Source organism: Hyperolius riggenbachi, chromosome 9, assembly GCF_040937935.1.
Source record: "Hyperolius riggenbachi isolate aHypRig1 chromosome 9, aHypRig1.pri, whole genome shotgun sequence".
Taxonomy (NCBI): Eukaryota; Metazoa; Chordata; class Amphibia; order Anura; family Hyperoliidae; genus Hyperolius; species Hyperolius riggenbachi.
In genome coordinates this window covers 78949529-78968088 of record NC_090654.1, presented here as the reverse complement: position 1 = coordinate 78968088, position 18560 = coordinate 78949529, and the positions used below count along the sequence as shown (strand labels likewise).

The 18560-nt window shown below is 45.0% G+C and overlaps 1 protein-coding gene across 2 annotated transcripts in view; it reads right to left on the bottom strand.

The window, feature by feature from the left end:
• LOC137531643 (protein SSUH2 homolog) overlaps positions 1 to 14492 on the bottom strand; it is a 125757-nt gene extending 111265 nt beyond the window's left edge. The window contains exon 1 of one of the 2 annotated variants that reach the window (XM_068251587.1): positions 14302 to 14492. In XM_068251587.1, the coding sequence (XP_068107688.1) occupies positions 14302 to 14311 (10 nt within the window). In that variant the 5' untranslated portion in view covers positions 14312 to 14492. The remainder of the gene's footprint in view (positions 1 to 14301) is intronic. The other variant, XM_068251586.1, reaches the window with a different exon arrangement.
• Between the last annotated feature and the right edge of the window lie 4068 nt (positions 14493 to 18560).

The following is an 18560-nucleotide window of genomic DNA, read 5'->3' as shown; positions in this document are numbered from 1 at the left end:
CGTTCAGACCGGCGGTTCCCCGCAGCAGCATGCGCCTGGTTTGTCTGAGCCTAGTAGTGCACACAGATGGAGAACTACGCGCGCGCGCGCTAACAGGCAAGCCCTTTATGCCAATAGGAGAGGGATCAGCTGATCTGGACGATCAGCTGATCCCAGCGCAGCAGGTGATTGGCTGAATGGGACTGGGCGGCGCTGAGGAGCGCTCTGCTATATATACTTCTTCCCTGTCAGTTGCCGGTTGTCTGCCGTTGCGAATGCTTATGTGTTAGCACTCAGACCATAGTCAGATCCTTCAGTGTGGTTTAAACAAAGGTGGACCTGGGAATCCACACTTAGCCAGATTACTGTGTTATTACTGTGTTATACTTTAGACCAGTTCCAGGGTGTTGAGACCACGGACCTCACACCCAAGCTTGGGAATACTGTGTCATTATTGTGTTATACTTTAGACCAGTTCCAGGGTGTTGAGACCACGGACCTCACACCCAAGATTAGGGATACTGTGTCATTACTGTGTTATTCCTTAGACCAGTTCCTGGGTGTTGAGACCACGGACCTCACACCCTAGACTAGGCCTCTGCTTGATATCTGTTATGACCTATTGCTCTCTTGACCCTCCTTCTGCTTTCTGATTCTGTACCTACGCATATCTGATTACCTGTTGCCAACCCTGCCTGTCCCTGGTTACCGAATCAGCCTTCTGTCTCTGTACCTTATCTGCTCGTGTGTTGCCGACCTGGCCTGGCCGAGTTCTCTAACTGTCTCACTCCTTGGGTGTTCAGTTCCTTTGTCCTATCTGGGACACCCCCCCCCCCCCCCCCCCCCCCCGGTGGGGTGTCCAGTAGCTGCAGGGACTCCCTGTCCCTCAAAGGGATCTCTCTGCAATCCAGTCAGGAACTCTATCTCAAAGGAGTCCCTTGACTGCAGTAGAGTCTGATTCCCAGCAGTCAGGGAATCACTGACTCATATACTGTTGCACCAAAAACACTTACACGTTATCAGGTGTCCAGAGGTTAGTTATACTTGTATTATTGGTGATTCTGCAGATCATCAATAATCAGGTATATATCTGTATTCTTGGTGATACTGCAGATCACCAATAATCAGATTCTCTCTGTGTGCTGACACCGATCGTTACAGAACAGCAGACCTGAAAAACAAAATGGACGCACTTGACAGCCGTCTTAATACACTCACCACCTCGGTGGAAAATTTCATCAGAGTGCTGGACGGTCAGCAGGCCCAGATCTCTGCTTTATCTGGGTCCTTACAGGTCTTTCAGACGGCTGTAAATTCAGTGCGATCTCCTCCAGTTACAGACTTACGTATGTCTGTATCAGAAAGGTTTTCTGGTCATAGATCTGACTTTCAGAATTTTAAGAATCGTATTATATCGTATTTTGAACTAAGACCTAACTTGTCAGGAACAGAGGCACAGAGAATTACATTTATTAAGACCCTGCTGTCAGGAGATGCTCAAACTTGGGCCTATAGCCTGCAGACAGGGCACGAGGCGCTGACATCAGTAGAGGAGTTTTTTAAGTCCATGGCCATAATTTATGACGATCCGGACATTGCCTCTACTGCTGAGCGAAAGCTAAAGACCTTACGTCAAGGCAGGGATCCAGTGGAAGTCTATGCAGCTGAATTCAGGAAGTGGTTTGTCTCAGCTAGGTGGGGGCCTTTCGCACTGTTAGATTGTTTTTTATCAGGGTTGTCAGAGGCAGTTTCAGAGTTGATGTTGGGACACCCTGAACCAAAAACTATTGATGAGGCAATCTCTTTAGCAGTACGGGTTGATCGCCGTTTACGGTATCAGAAGCAAACCCATGGTAAGAACGTGGTCAGATATGTCTCTTACGCCTCTCCTCCACCCGTCTCACCTCCACCAGAACCAATGCAAATTGGTCAGTCCAAGTTGACACGGATGGAGAGGAATTGCAGGAAAACAGAACAGCTCTGTTTATACTGTGCAGAGGAGGGCCATAGAGTACAGAATTGCCCCAAGAAGTCGGGAAACGCTGCCGCCTAGGTGTAGTCAGAGGTAATACCCTAGGTGCGCAGTCTTTACCTCTAGACAACAATCGTTTGCTCCTTCCTTGTTCTGTCACATGGAAGGGTCAGACTGTTACCACTGAAGCTTTCGTTGACTCTGGTTCAGCAGCTAACTTTATAGATTACGAGTTTGCAAAAAAATTGGGAATCCCTATACTCCCATTGGACCAACCGATTTTGGTCACTGCTGTAGATGACTCTCCTCTGCAGAGTAGACATCCTCTGTCCTGTACTCCGAATCTGAAGTTCAGTGTTGGGGTACTACATGAGGAGAATCTGCAATTTCTGGTCTTGCGTATGGCAACCTCCACCATCATTCTTGGCATGCCCTGGTTACAACTTCACTCCCCTCAGATAGACTGGGTTTCAGGTCAGCTAACGAGCTGGTCGACCCATTGTTATCATCATTGTTTAGCGAAAGTAACCGTGGGTAATACCAGCATTCAGGTTGAAGGGGTGCCAAAACAATACGCAGAATTTGCTGACGTCTTCTGTCCCAAGTCGGCAGATAAACTTCCCCCCCACCATACCTTTGATTGTCCCATTGATTTGAGATCTGGTTGTATGCCTCCCAGGGGTCACCTCTATAATCTGTCTGGGCCTGAGAAACTAGCTATGCAGGAATACATCAGAGAAAACTTGGCTAAAGGGTTCATCCGCCCCTCCCGTTCACCAGCAGGGGCAGGATTCTTTTTTGTAAAGAAAAAAGATGGAGGCCTTCGTCCTTGCATTGATTATAGAGGCCTAAATAAGATCACTGTGAAAAATCGCTACCCTTTACCCTTAATTGACGATTTGTTCACTCAGGTGACCAACGCCAAGATTTTCTCAATGCTAGATCTGAGAGGTGCATACAATCTGGTGCGTATCAGAGATGGTGACGAATGGAAGACAGCCTTTAACACACCCGACGGGCTTTACGAGTACCTAGTGATGCCCTTCGGGTTGTGTAACGCTCCGGCTGTCTTCCAGGAGTTAATTAACGAGGTATTCAGGGAGGTGTTGGGGAAGTTCGTCCTAGTCTATCTGGACGATATACTGATCTTTTCGTCCAATCTTTCTGAACACCGCAGACATGTTAAGTTTGTGTTAGAAAAGTTAAGACAGTGTCATGATCGCTGCTGCAGCAGGTATTGCTGGAAGTAGTAGTGCTGCAGCTCAGGCAGTTCTGATCTCTTTCCATGCAAGCTGCATAGCTTTGTCTGCCTTTCCCTGCTGTCAGCTTGTGACTGATTATCATTCACCTGTGTGGGAATCTGCATGTCTGCTCCCATTGGATGACCTCAGTATAAAGATCTGCTTCCTGCAGGACTCCTCGGGTTTTCATAGCTTCAGTTTAAGCCTGTCTTGCTGTTGCTTCAGCCCCCGATCGTGTTTCTTGTTCTAAAGATACTTTGCTGGTCTTTGCATCATATATTGGTTCATTGCCAATATATATGCATACCAGCACGTTTATTATTTTCCTTGTATTCGTGTTACGTTGATACATCAGTGTCGCTGATGTATACGTACACGAACTGTTTATATCCTGTGTGCAGTTAGTCAGCTTTCCAGCACGTTTTGGTAGGTTGCGCGTAACGTGATCACCCGTGCTGAGTTAGTTACCCTGCTCCTGGTTCTGTTTGTGGATTGCGTTCATCTCTGCGAAGAGATAACGAATCCTTCTGTATCCTGTTCTGTTACCGTTTGTGGATTGCGTTCATCTCTGCGAAGAGATAGCGAATCCTTCTGAGTCCTGTTCCCTGTATTACTCCAGTCTTAGTCAGTGTTCCTGCTTATGTCATATATCGGTTCATTGCCGATATATACATATGTTAGTCAGACGTTACAAATAGTTTCATTGATAGCTGTAATTGTAATACGCTAGGAAAACATACTTATTGTATTTTTGTCTGTGTTACGTTCATCTATCTTGATCCTGCTATTTCCTGACTATCCTGTCCTGTCTTTGTGAGGCACGCCATCGTTGCAAACGCATTGGCTGCCTCATTCCAGTCTGTCTTGTTGTGGACGCTTGCTGTCACTAAGTAGCGGCTAGCTAGCAAGCGTTCATTCTGTCTACCTGTCCTGATCTCCTCAGTTCTGGTTTATGCGCTCAGCGCTACCTTGCGCTGAGACGTTATCGCAAAAGTATTCTTTGTGGCTGTTGGATCTGCACCGGCTCTGTGCGCCACAATCTCCTATTGGAGTCAGTCCTCCCCTCCACTATACTAGGGATAGCCTGTTTCCTTGTGCTAGTGTATGTACCTCCTTCACGTCAGCTCATGTGTTGCATGCTGACTGTGGAGAATACACCACCAAGCCTTACATTATGAAAACCCCCTTACCAATCCCCATTGTGGGGGGGATTCCCAGAAAGTATGACACTGTTAATTATGGTTCCTGTTCCTTTAAGAAATTTGAAGAACTTAGCTCTGAAACAGAAAATGAGTTTTTCTCTGAATGTGCCAGGTTCCTGGCCAATCCTGATCTCCAAGCGACTCCTGTTTCAACCTGGGCACTCCAGCTAGTTTATATTTTGTTTAAAGGGAAATTGTTCCAGTGGGCCTTTGATGTCCTCGATCATTCGGATTTGAAAGAGAGACCGCTGGAATTTCTAGCGTTTGTGATCCATAACTGGTTGCGCATAGATCCATTGCCTTTTCCTCTAAATGAACTCCTGGCAGCAGGCCAATCAGCTTCCCCTTCAATTGTTTGCAAAAATGATCAGCAAGCAGAGAGTGTTCCTGATAATTTTCCTGCAGCTTTGAATAAATCACCAAAGGCAGCAAGGTCTAAGGCCAAACGCAAACGTTATAAGAAACGTGTCCGATCTGCAGAGTCGTTATCCTTAGCGACTGAGACCTATAATGAGATTCTGCCATTAACAGATAATGAAATGCAATTGTCTTTCAGGGGAGTTAAATGGACTTATGAAACTACTAATGAGCTTTCATCACTGGCTAGGGAAAATAAAGATTTTTGTTTAAAATAATTATCTGAGTATGATTATGAGGAGATATTACAGAGTATTGAACAAATCAACTTATTTGTGAAGCAAGGGAAGTTTACATACACTACAGTTCAACACTTGCTACAGGTATTGGAGATTCTTAAGAATAAGGAATCTGCCAATCACCTGCTAATTAACCCAATACATGTCACTGCCACAATCATATCTGCCAAGTGTGATCAGCCTGAATGTTCAGCTAAGTATGCATGGGATCCTCCATTTGAGAAGGGAGAGATAGAAGCCCTGGTCTGTGAATGGAAGAATGATTCAAGTTCATTTTGTCAATTTTACAGTGCAAAAAGTGAATTCGTATTGAATGCATGCATGAAGTCGGCCTATAACCTAATAGAGATTGGTGTGTGTAGGTATGACTTGGTGGCTCCATTGATTGATGTGTGGGAACTGATTTTGGATGATTTTTATGTGACTCCGAATTCGCAAATTTGGCGTTCTGACCCGCCTGCTTCAGCCCCTTTGGCTGATTCAGCAGGTGATTCGGAGCTCTTTTTGTGTGAAATTGAAGTTCCTGCAATTCCACCCTGTACCATGGATAACTCAGTGTTACTTACCAGTAAAACAGAAGCCACTGATACATTCTTAACCTTGCCCTGCGCAAATTTCTCAGCAGAGAATCCAGAGGTCCTGCTGACTTCCGAGTCCAGCCTAGCCAGTACTCATGACTCTTTGTTCAGTGAAACAGACATCAGAAAAATCTTGCCTGCCTCTGCAAACACTTCTGCAGAAATTACCTGTGTTAATAAAGTTCAACTCCTGTCTGATCCAGCAGATGCCAATAGATGCATTACATTATCTTCTGAGTCCCAGCAATCCTGCCTAGAAACCTCAGAACCCCAGCATCTGAATTTCCCAATTTTACAAATGAATGGTGATTCAGATGCGCAAACATTGTGTCTTGATCTTCCTGTTTCTACACCTCGCTCTAGTATCGTGAATAGCTCAGAGCATCTGCTATGTGAACCTGAAATCGCAGAATTGCTACCTTGTTCAGAAAATGTTCCAGTAAAATTGCCCTGTATCGTGAATAGCTCAGAGCATCTGCTATGTGAACCTGAAATCGCAGAATTAGTACCTTGTTCAGAAAATGTTCCAGTAAATTTGCCCTGTACCATGAATTGTGCAGTAGATCTCTCCTATGAAGCTCAGGTCACAGAATCCTTATGCTGTCCAGCAGGTGCTTCCATGGTTTTGCCCTGCAATATGGACTGTTCAGTGATCCTGTCCAGTGAAGCTGGGGTCGCAGAGTCCTATGCTTCACCCAGTACTTTGGATACTTCAAACCCTCTAGCAGAAGACTCTGAGGCACTGCTTACCTCAGTGGGTGTTGCAGCAATATTCACTTGTTTAGCAGCTGTCTTAGAATTAAAGTCCACTCTAAATAAACTTGATGAATCTTTGTCTAAGGAAGCAGAAGTCATTGAAATATTGTCCTTGTCAGCAAGTGTCTTACATACCTTGCCCTGTACACAGTCTGATTTAACCAATATTGTGGAGTCCCTCTCCAGTGTTGTAACAGCCGAGGAACTCCAGCCCTGTCCTCTGAATGTTTCAGAAGTCTTGCCCAGTAACATGAATAATTCTGATTCTCTGGTCAAAATAACAGAAGTCTCAGAATTTCAGTCCGATTTAGTAAGCGTTCCTGAAACCCTGCCTTGTATTTTGGAAAATTCTGATTCTCTGGCCGGTGTGGCAGAGATTCCGGAGTTCCCTTCCTGTCCAGGGAATTCCTCAGATTTGCCCAGTTCAGTGGGGGATGCTGTAATATTGACTTGTTTTGCAGCTACTTTGGAGCCCCAATCCCAGGTACTAGATGAGTCTCTGTCCAGTCCAGAGGAAGTTGTGGAATTCCTATCTAGCTCAGGTCATACATCAGAAGACTTGTCCTGTCTTGTTTATGCCCCTGAACCTGATTTGTTAACAACCTTGCTAGAATCAGCGACATCCAAGTCTGTTCCTGCATTCTTTAGTGAGAGTCCAGTGCTTGTGAAGTCTAGTCATGATGAATTTTTGTCCAGTCCTGGTTTCGGTCCTATCTTGGCTGACCCTGAGGTTCACAGTTCCTTGACATGCCCAGAAGTTTCTCTTGTACCAGTGTGCCCAGATGTGCTTTGTGTGCCAGAATGCCCAAGTGTGTCTAAGGTGTTAGCGTAATCAGATGCTTCCTTAGGGGAGACATGTTCTGATGTTGCCAGTCTGCCTGCATGCCCAGAGATGGTTCTGGTCCCTGAAAGCCCTGATCTTGATGTTTGTCCTTGTAACCCTGACTCGGGAATTGCCATAGGTTCCATGGGGATTCTTGATAGTTCTCCATGTGAGCCTAAAGGGCGTTCTGACCTTTTGGGATCTCTTTGGAGCTTTAAAGTGTTCTGGGAGATCTCTGAAGAAGCTTGTCCTGGTACCTTGGACTGGTTCAACAGTGGGTTTTGTGTTGGTAAAGACAGTTCCGGTGGGCATTGCAAAGGCTTTGGCATTTTTGGACGGTCCCTGGAAGGCAGTGGGTATCGCTCAGAGAGCTTCGGGGGGCTTTCTTCTGGAAATCATGGTTCTGATGGGTGTCACACTGAGACTTGTAGTACTGATGGGCATGGTTCTGTAGGTTCTGGTTCTGATGGGTCCAGTCTTGTGATGACTGATTCTGGAATTTGGTCTTGCCGGGCTGTCCCGGTCATCATGAATTATCAGTTAGGTTGTCTCCTTGGGAAGGTCAGTTTTGAGAGGCGCCTGGTATCCGCCTTTAAGGGCGGGGGTACTGTCATGATCGCTGCTGCAGCAGGTATTGCTGGAAGTAGTAGTGCTGCAGCTCAGGCAGTTCTGATCTCTTTCCATGCAAGCTGCATAGCTTTGTCTGCCTTTCCCTGCTGTCAGCTTGTGACTGATTATCATTCACCTGTGTGGGAATCTGCATGTCTGCTCCCATTGGATGACCTCAGTATAAAGATCTGCTTCCTGCAGGACTCCTCGGGTTTTCATAGCTTCAGTTTAAGCCTGTCTTGCTGTTGCTTCAGCCCCCGATCGTGTTTCTTGTTCTAAAGATACTTTGCTGGTCTTTGCATCATATATTGGTTCATTGCCAATATATATGCATACCAGCACGTTTATTATTTTCCTTGTATTCGTGTTACGTTGATACATCAGTGTCGCTGATGTATACGTACACGAACTGTTTATATCCTGTGTGCAGTTAGTCAGCTTTCCAGCACGTTTTGTTAGGTTGCGCGTAACGTGATCACCCGTGCTGAGTTAGTTACCCTGCTCCTGGTTCTGTTTGTGGATTGCGTTCATCTCTGCGAAGAGATAACGAATCCTTCTGAATCCTGTTCTGTTACCGTTTGTGGATTGCGTTCATCTCTGCGAAGAGATAGCGAATCCTTCTGAGTCCTGTTCCCTGTATTACTCCAGTCTTAGTCAGTGTTCCTGCTTATGTCATATATCGGTTCATTGCCGATATATACATATGTTAGTCAGACGTTACAAATAGTTTCATTGATAGCTGTAATTGTAATACGCTAGGAAAACATACTTATTGTATTTTTGTCTGTGTTACGTTCATCTATCTTGATCCTGCTATTTCCTGACTATCCTGTCCTGTCTTTGGGAGGCACGCCATCGCTGCAAACGCATTGGCTGCCTCATTCCAGTCTGTCTTGTTGTGGACGCTCGCTGTCACTAAGTAGCGGCTAGCTAGCAAGCGTTCATTCTGTCTACCTGTCCTGATCTCCTCAGTTCTGGTTTATGCGCTCAGCGCTACCTTGCGCTGAGACGTTATCGCAAAAGTATTGTTTGTGGCTGTTGGATCTGCACCGGCTCTGTGCGCCACAATCTCCTATTGGAGTCAGTCCTCCCCTCCACTATACTAGGGATAGCCTGTTTCCTTGTGCTAGTGTGTGTACCTCCTTCACGTCAGCTCATGCGTTGCATGCTGACTGTGGAGAATACACCACCAAGCCTTACAGACAGACTCTGCTTTACGCCAAACTGGAGAAATGCCTCTTCGAAGTAACCTCGGTTGCCTTCTTGGGGTACATTATCTCCACCTCTGGCCTCTCAATGGATCCAGGGAAGCTTTCCGCTGTCCTGGAGTGGCCTCAGCCTGTTGGACTGAAGGCGCTCCAGAGATTTCTGGGCTTTGCCAACTACTACAGAAGGTTCATAAAGGGGTACTCTACCATCATCTCGCCCCTCACCAGTCTCACCAAAAAAGGGGCTGATACTCATCACTGGTCAACAGAGGCTCATGCGGCTTTTTCCACACTAAAAAAAACTGTTGTGTTCCGCACCTATACTGAGACATGTTGATGTCACCTTTCCCTTTATTGTGGAGGTTGATGCCTCAGAGGTGGGGGTGGGAGCTGTATTGTCTCAGAGGTCAGGCTTGCAGGGCAAACTCCACCCATGTGCCTACTTTTCCCGTAGATTTTTACCCGCAGAGAAAAACTACGACATAGGCAAGTTAGCCTTTGAGGAATAGCGACACTGGCTAGAAGGTGCAGAACACACTATCACAGTTTATACAGATCATAAGAATCTGGAGTACATAGAGGGTGCTAAGAGACTTAGTCCCCGCCAGGCCCGGTGGTCCCTCTTCTTTGCAAGATTCAGATTTGTAATTACGTATACCCCTGGTAGTAAAAACATCAAAGCCGATGCCTTATTCAGGTGTTTTGAACCTGAGACAGTACAGCCTTCAGCCCCTGAGACCATCCTACCTCAGAAGGTAGTTCTGGCAGCCACTGAGACCTGGAGGGATTGGACAGTCACTCTGAGTCCTTACCAACAGGATGTTCCAGAGGGGAAGCCTGATGGGGTCATGTTTGTACCACTGCCTTTCCGTTTACAACTCTTGCAACTGTTTCATTCTCACAAGAATGCTGGTCAACCCGGGGCCACCAGAACTCAAGACTTACTGGCCAGATGTGCATGGTGGCCTACATTAGCAACAGATTGTAAGGCGTTTGTAAGAGAGTGTGCAGTGTGTGCAAAGAGTAAACCCTCTCGTCAGGCCCCTGTTGGCACCTTACAGCCTTTGCCAGTTCCGAGTGAACCATGGACCCATGTCTCCATTGCTTTTGTGGGTGAGTTCCCTCGGTCTGAGGGCAAGACGGTCATTTGGGTGGTAGTGGACAGATTCAGTAAGATGGCTCATTTTGTCCCTTTGAAAGGACTCCCCTCGGCCCAGGAATTGGCTGATCTCTTCATCCAGCACATTTTCCGGCTGCATGGCATTCCGGAGAATGTAGTGTCAGATCGGGGAGTCCAATTTGGAAGTTTTGGAAAGCCCTCTGCCATCAGTTAGACATGGATCTCGCATTTTCATCAGGCTACCACCCACAGACCAACGGCCAGACCGAGAGAGTCAACCAATCCCTGGAACAATTCCTCAGGTGTTATGTTGCGGATGCGCAATCCGATTGGGTAAAATTTTTGCCATTTGCGGAATTTGCGCACAACAACCTGAAAAGCTCCTCTTCTGGGTTTTCCCCATTTCAGGTAGTGACAGGAAGATCACCTAAGTTTGCTCCTTTGCCGGTTGCATCTACACCATTCCCAGCCCTGGAAGATTGGCAGAGGGCTCTAAAGGAGATTTGGGGAATAGTTAAGAGGAATCTGGGAAAAGCTTTCCAAACCCAGAAAGGACAGGCAGATAAAAGACGGTCCGTAGAGTGGAAGTTCTCTACAGGAGATTTGATGTGGGTACCCACTCGACATTTGGGCTTGAAACAACTGTCACCCAAACTGGGCCCTAGATTTATAGGACCATTTCCAGTGTCCAAGAAAATCAATAATGTCACTTACGCGATTGATCTTCCAGCCGGTATGAGAGGTGTGAGATCATTCCGTGTGTCTCTTTTAAAGCCAGCAGTACACGTGTAAATCTCCCCCCCCCCCCCCCCCCCCCCGTGTTGGTGGATGACCAACCAGAGTATGAGATTGAAAAGATCCTGGATTCTCGCTTAGTGCAGAACTCCGTGCAGTATCTGGTCCACTGGAAAGGATATGGCATAGAGGAAAGATTTTGGGTGCCAGATTCCTGCATGCTTGCGGAGGAGTTAAAAAAGGAGTTTCATGACTTACATCCTGGGAAGCCTGGTGGGAAGTGTCTGGAGTCCACTCCTCGGGGGGGGGTGGGGGGGGGGGGTGGTACTGTAATGGATTGCGGAGACACCACCGCGTGGTCTGACAGCAAGGCGGCTGGTGCCACGTTCAGACCGGCGGTCTCTCCGCAGCAGCATGCGCCTGGTTTGTCTGAGCCTAGTAGTGCACACAGATGGAGAGCTACGCACGCGCGCGCTAACAGGCAAGCCCTTTATGCCAATAGGAGAGGGATCAGCTGATCTGGACGATCAGCTGATCCCAGCGCAGCAGGTGATTGGCTGAATGGGACTAGGCGGCGCTGAGGAGCGCTCTGCTATATATACTTCTTCCCTGTCAGTTGCCGGTTGTCTGCCATTGCGAATGCTTATGTGTTAGCACTCAGACCATAGTCAGATCCTTCAGTGTGGTTGAACCAGGTGGACCTGGGAATCCACACTTAGCCAGATTACTGTGTTATTACTGTGTTATACTTTAGACCAGTTCCAGGGTGTTGAGACCACGGACCTCACACCCAAGCTTAGGAATACTGTGTCATTATTTTGTTATACTTTAGACCAGTTCCAGGGTGTTGAGACCATGGACCTCACACCCAAGATTAGGGATACTGTGTCATTACTGTGTTATTCCTTAGACCAGTTCCTGGGTGTTGAGACCACGGATCTCACACCCTAGACTAGGCCTCTGCTTGATATCTGTTATGACCTATTGCTCTCTTGACCCTCCTTCTGCTTTCTGATTCGGTACCTACGCATATCTGATCACCTGTTGCCAACCCTGCCTGTCCCTGGTTACCAAATCAGCCTTCTGTCTCTGTACCTTATCTGCTCGTGTGTTGCCGACCTGGCCTGGCCGACCTCTCTGTCACTCACTCCTTGGGTGTGCAGTTCCTTTGTACTATCTGGGACACCCCCCCCCCCCCGGTGGGGTGTCCAGTAGCTGCAGGGACTCCCTGTCCCTCAAAGGGATCTCTCTGCAATCCAGTCAGGAACTCTATCTCAAAGGAGTCCCTTGACTGCAATAGAGTCTTATTCCCAGCAGTCAGGGAATCACTGACTCATATACTGTTGCACCAAAAACACTTACACGTTATCAGGTGTCCAGAGGTTAGTTATACTTGTATTATTGGTGATTCTGCAGATCATCAATAATCAGGTATATATCTGTATTCTTGGTGATACTGCAGATCACCAATAATCAGATTCTCTCTGTGTGCTGACACCAATCGTTACAAAAACCTCTTGGAGTCTGCAAAAGACTTGAGACTGGGGCGGAGGTTCACCTTCCAGCAGCACAACGACCCTAAACATAAAGCCAGGGCAACAATGGAATGGTTTAAAACAAAACATATCCATGTGTTAGAATGGCCCAGTCAAAGTCCAGATCTAAATCTAATCAAGAATCTGTGGCAAGATCTGAAAACTGTTGTTCACAAACGCTGTCCATCTAATCTGAATGAGCTGGAGCTGTTTTGCAAAGAAGAATGGGCAAGGATTTCAGTCTCTAGATGTGCAAAGCTGGTAGAGACACACCCTAAAAGACTGCCAACTGTAATTGCAGCAAAAGGTGTTTCTACAAAGTATTGACTCAGGGGGCTGAATAATTACACACACCCCACTTTACAGTTATTTATTTGTAAAAAAAATGTTTGGAATCTTGTATGATTTTCATTCCACTTCTCACATGTACACCACTTTGTATTGGTCTTTCATGTGGAATTCCAATAAAATTGATTCATGTTTGTGGCAGTAATGTGACAAAATGTGGAAAATCTCAAGGGGGCCGAATACTTTTGCAAGCCACTGTACATCCCATATTTCATCACTAGTTGGGCATGTAGCGTAGCATTATCACCAGTCTGTGCATCTATAGAGCTTTAGGTCCCCAAACTGTCACCCTAGTGATCACATCCATTACAGTTGTCCATGAATTTTAAGTCAAAGTATAGGTGACACAAGTATAGGAGTTAATTAGTTAGGAAGGGGTTTAAAAGTTAACCATGAGAGGGGGTTACACTTTATTGCATGGGAGGTGTCTATTGTACTAGGAGTGTAACAACAAGTCATGGTGCCCCCCAGCAAAACTTTAATGCCCCCCCCCCCCCCCCCATTATATTCACACCTCCTTCCCTTACCCCCATTGGGATCCGTATGGCCATGGGGCCCATCTGCCAGAGATTATACAGTATAACAAGTGTGAGCACCATGAACTCCCATAACAGGTGTGGTGACATATCACCTGCAATGGAGGGGGTCCCTGTATTGGGGGGGGATAGAACTTGGGACTCTCTTGGCTATGGACCCTCCTGCAGCTGCTCCCCCTATAGTTATGTCTCTATATTATACTTCCCATGTACTCTGTATGTGATTGTTACCTGCTACTAGTATCTATATGGGAGATGACCCCACTTTATAAAATAATAATATTAATGCTATGGATGTTTTCTCAACTATTCTTTCAGTAGGCATAACATTTGCTTCTTCGTAATTAGAGTGTCTGTGATAAAACCAATACAGCCATTTAACTAAGGATGACATACAAACTGGGATGTTCAACTGAGCTTTCTAGTAGGAGTAAACATTATTATTATTATTATTGATTTAAAAAAGCACCAACATAGTCAGTGGTGCTCTACAAAGTAAGAAACAAAGGGATACATAATAATGCAGACAATAGTGTACACCAATGTACAAAATACATAATGGTACAAAATTCAGAACTGGTACCAAATACAGTACAGCATTGGTAATTACAGTGACAAAAGTAGCTTGATAAATAAAATGTAAAACAAATTGCAAGTCACAAAATGAATAACAAATTCCAAGACACAAAAGGGAGAGAGCCCTGCCCTTGCGAGCTTACAATCTAATTTATCAACCAATCGGGATGGTGAAGGAGTTTATAAATAGGGTCGAATCAATAAATCAACTATCTATGACACAGGTGTCAACTCCAGTCCTCGAGGGCCATAGCCATGCCAGTGTTTAGGATGGACTGAGAAACGTATTCTGCTTGATAAACCACACATTTCCTGATTCATCAATGAAATTAATTAAATTAAGCTGTGCCAAAAATGTGTGAGAACCCCAGCCCTCGAAGACTGGAGTTCAACACCCCTGATCTAAAAATATACCCCGAAACTCTACCTTGTGCCATCCGTGAAGATCTCAAGTCAGGAGGTCAGATGGGAGGTTTCCAAGGCTGCAATAGGTTTTGGGGATGTCACACGCTCCGATGCAACGCCCGCAGCCATTTTGGTGGAACTGATCCTGTTGGGGTAACACTATCAGTATGGTAAGTTGGATGATGGCAACCTGTTCCCTTCTAAAAGTCCAGCAGTAGCTCTCACAGATATTATGCTCTGAGTTTTACGTGTGGTTTCAGCATGATGGATTTCAGGAGATTCAGGAGCTTAATGTAGTCCCCTGGGAGATCGGCCAGACAATGGACTGAACTAAGCGGACGTTATTGTGAAGTTTGGCCAGACGGTGATAAGGAGAACTCAGAGACGGCCTTTCTTGTTGTAATGAGGCTTATTAAAGGGAATTGTACTCAGGCTGCTCATACAGGACAAAAATAGACCATCTAAATCTGTCTATTGTTAAGTCAACTAGATTTCTCCAGATATAAACACAAGAAAACTTCAGCAACAGGGATTTGTGTTCTTTTGACCAAACAGCAAATGAGAGATGGAGTTTACAAGAAAGATAAGTTTCTGAGGGCAACAGGTTGGTTTATGTATATTATTATATAGTTCACGGATAGAGAAAGAATCCCAGAACAGGTCAACTTTCTTTTATGGCTTCAACAAGTAAAGGAAATACTTTTACCCTTTTTGTGTTACTGCTACTTTATGTTATGCTATTATTTTTAGTGCCACTGCCTTTACTCAGTCAACTCTGCCATGTAGAGATTGCATGTTGCTTTTGACATGGCAAGAACTGTAAAAAGGTTTTACTTTAAAGGACAAATAAAGTGAGAGGCTGCCATATTTACAGTGGCTTGCAAAAGTATTCGGCCCCCTTGAAGTTTTCCACATTTTCACATTACGGCCACAAACATAAATCAATTTTATTGGAAGTGGAACGAAAATCATACATGATTCCAAACATTTTTTACAAATAAATAACTGCAAAGTGGGGTGTACGTAATTATTCAGCCCCCTGAGTCAATACTTTGTAGAACCACGTTTTGCTGCAATTACAGCTGCCAGTCTTTTAGGGTATGTCTCTACCAGCTTTGCACATCTAGAGACTGAAATCCTTGCCCATTCTTCTTTGCAAAACAGCTCCAGCTCAGTCAGATTAGATGGACAGCGTTTGTGAACAGCAGTTTTCAGATCTTGCCACAGATTTTCGATTGGATTTAGATCGGGACTTTGGCTGGGCCATTCTAACACATGGATAGGTTTTGTTTTAAACCATTCCATTGTTGCCCTGGCTTTATGTTTCGGGTCATGTCCTGCTGGAAGGCGAACCTCCGCCCCAGTCTAAAGTCTTTTGCAGACTCCAAGAGGTTTTCTTCCAAGATTGCCCTGGATTTGGCTCCATCCATCTTCCCATCAACTCTGACCAGCTTCCCTATCCCTGCTGAAGAGAAGCACCCCCAGAGCATGATAGTGCCACCACCATATTTGACAGTGGGGATGGTGTGTTCAGAGTGATGTGCAGTGCTCGTTTTCCGCCACACATAGCGTTTTGCATTTTGGCCAAAAAGTTGTTTTGGTCTCATCTGACCAGAGCACCTTTTTCCACATGTTTGCTGTGTCCCCCACATGGCTTGTGGCAAACTGCAACTGGGATTTCCTATGCTTTTCTGTGCACAATTGCTTTCTTCTTGCCACTCTTCCATAAAGGCCAACTTTGTGCAGTGCATGACTAATAGTTGTCCTATGGACAGATTCCCCCACCTGAGCTGTAGATCTCTGCAGTTCGTCCAGAGTCACTATGGGCCTCTTGACTGCATTTCTGATCATCGCTCTCCTTGTTCGGCCTGTGAGTTTAGGTGGATGGCCTTGTCTTGGTAGGTTTACAGTTGTGCCATACTCCTTCCATTTCTGAATGATCGTTTGAACAGTGCTCCGTGGGATGTTCAAGGCTTTGGAAATCTTTTGTAGCCTAAGCCTGCTTTAAATTTCTCAATAGCTTTATCCCTGACCTGTCTGGTGTGTTCTTTGGACTTCATGGTGTTGTTGCTCCTAATATTCTCTTAGACAACCTCTGATGTCGTCACAGAGCAGATGTATTTGTACTGACATTAGATTACACACAGGTGCACTCTATTTAGTCATTAGCACTCATCAGGCAATGTCTATGGGCAACTGACTGTACTCAGACCAAAGGGGGCTGAATAATTACGCACACCCCACTTTGCAGTTATTGATTTGTAAAAAATGTTTAGAATCATGTATGATTTTCGTTCCACTTCTCATGTGTACACCACTTTGTATTGGTCTTTCATGTGGAATTCCAATACAATTGATTCATGTTTGTGGCAGTAATGTGACAAAATGTGTAAAACTTCAAGGGGGACAAAAACTTTTGTAAGCCACTGTATTTACTTTTAAACAATACCAATTGCCTGGCTATCCTGCTGATCTTCTGCCTCTAATACTTTCAACCATAGACCCTGATCAAGCATGCAGCACATCAAGGGGTTGATTCACTATAACAAATAGCGTGCCTTAACAGAGTTAACACACCTTATCAGAGTAGTATAGCGAGAGCTACAAACTTATGCCTGCTAATTGGCAATGACGAGAGCTCCACTCATCCTGCCCTGAGCCCCTGCAGGTCCAATCACTTTAAAGGACATTATTCCTGCACTTTGATTGGCCCAATGGGCTGCTTGTTAAGTTTCCTGTCAAGTGACAGGCAGCCTATTGGCTCAATCAAAGTGCAGGGATAATGTCTTTTAAAGTGATTGGACCCGCAGGGGCTCAGCGCAGGACGAGTGGAGCTCTCGTCATTGCCAATTTGCAGGCATAAGTTTATAGCGCTCGCTATGCTACTCTGATAAGACGTGTTAACTCTGATAAGGCACGCTATTTGTTATAGTATCAACCCCAAGGTGTTTCTGACATGATTGTCAGACTGACAAGATTAGCTGCATGCTTGTTTCTGGTGTTATTCAGACACTACTGCAGCCAAACAGATCAGCAGGACTGTTAGGCAATTGGTATTGTTTGAAAGGAAAGAAATATGGCAGCCTCCATATTCTTCTCACTACAGTTGTCCTTTAAATTTGCAGCATGACACACAGTCTAGAACAATATTATTTTAACATGCTCCCCTTTATTACAAGACTACTATCACATAAAATTGTAAAATTTGAAATACATGTAAACACCCATTCAAACAAGAAGTACCGTTCATTTTTCTGGAGAAAAATATAAATCCAAGAGAATCTGCAGCATGCATCAGATTACTTTTCCTGGGTCGCATCACATCGCATTGGATTGCAAAATTTGCAAGCAATGGAAACTGTTCATTTGACTTGCATTAGTTCTGTTTGGGCACGATGCAATGGCCTCGATTCATAAAGCATTACCTCATGCGGTAATGCTGAAAACAGCAGACTTTACCGACCACTTAGCAAAATGTCAATTCATAAAGGCTGTTACCGCATGAAAAGCTGACATTACCGACGAGGGAGCTAAATTACCGACTTGGCTGCAGTTACCGACAACACATGTCAGTAAATTGTCAGCAAATGTCAATTCATAAAGCCTGCAACATGCGGTAAGCCTGGCGGTAGTTACCGACACCTCTGGTGAGGTCTTAACCACTTGAGGACCTAGGGCTTTCTACCCCTTAAGGACCGGCCACTTTTTTTCCATTCAGACCACTGCAGCTTTCACGGTTTATTGCTCGCTCATACAACCTACCACCTAAATGAATTTTGGCTCCTTTTCTTGTCACTAATAAAGCTTTCTTTTGGTGCTATTTAATTGCTCCTGCGATTTTTACTTTTTATTATATTCAGCAAAAAAGACATGAATTTTGGCAAAAAAATGATTTTTTTAACTTTCTGTGCTGACAGTTTTCAAATAAAGTAAAATTTCTGTATACATGCAGCGCGAAAAATGTGGACAAACATGTTTTTGATTAAAAAAAACCCATTCAGCGTATATTTATTGGTTTGGGTAAAAGTTATAGCGTTTACAAACTATGGTGCAAAAAGTGAATTTTCCCATTTTCAAGCATCTCTGACTTTTCTGACCCCCTGTCATGTTTCATGAGGGGCTAGAATTCCAGGATAGTATAAATACCCCCCAAATTACCCGATTTTGGAAAGAAGACATCCCAAAGTATTCACTGAGAGGCATAGTGAGTTCATAGAAGATATTAATTTTTGTCACAAGTAAGCGGAAAATGACACTTTGTGACACGAAAAAAAAAAAAAA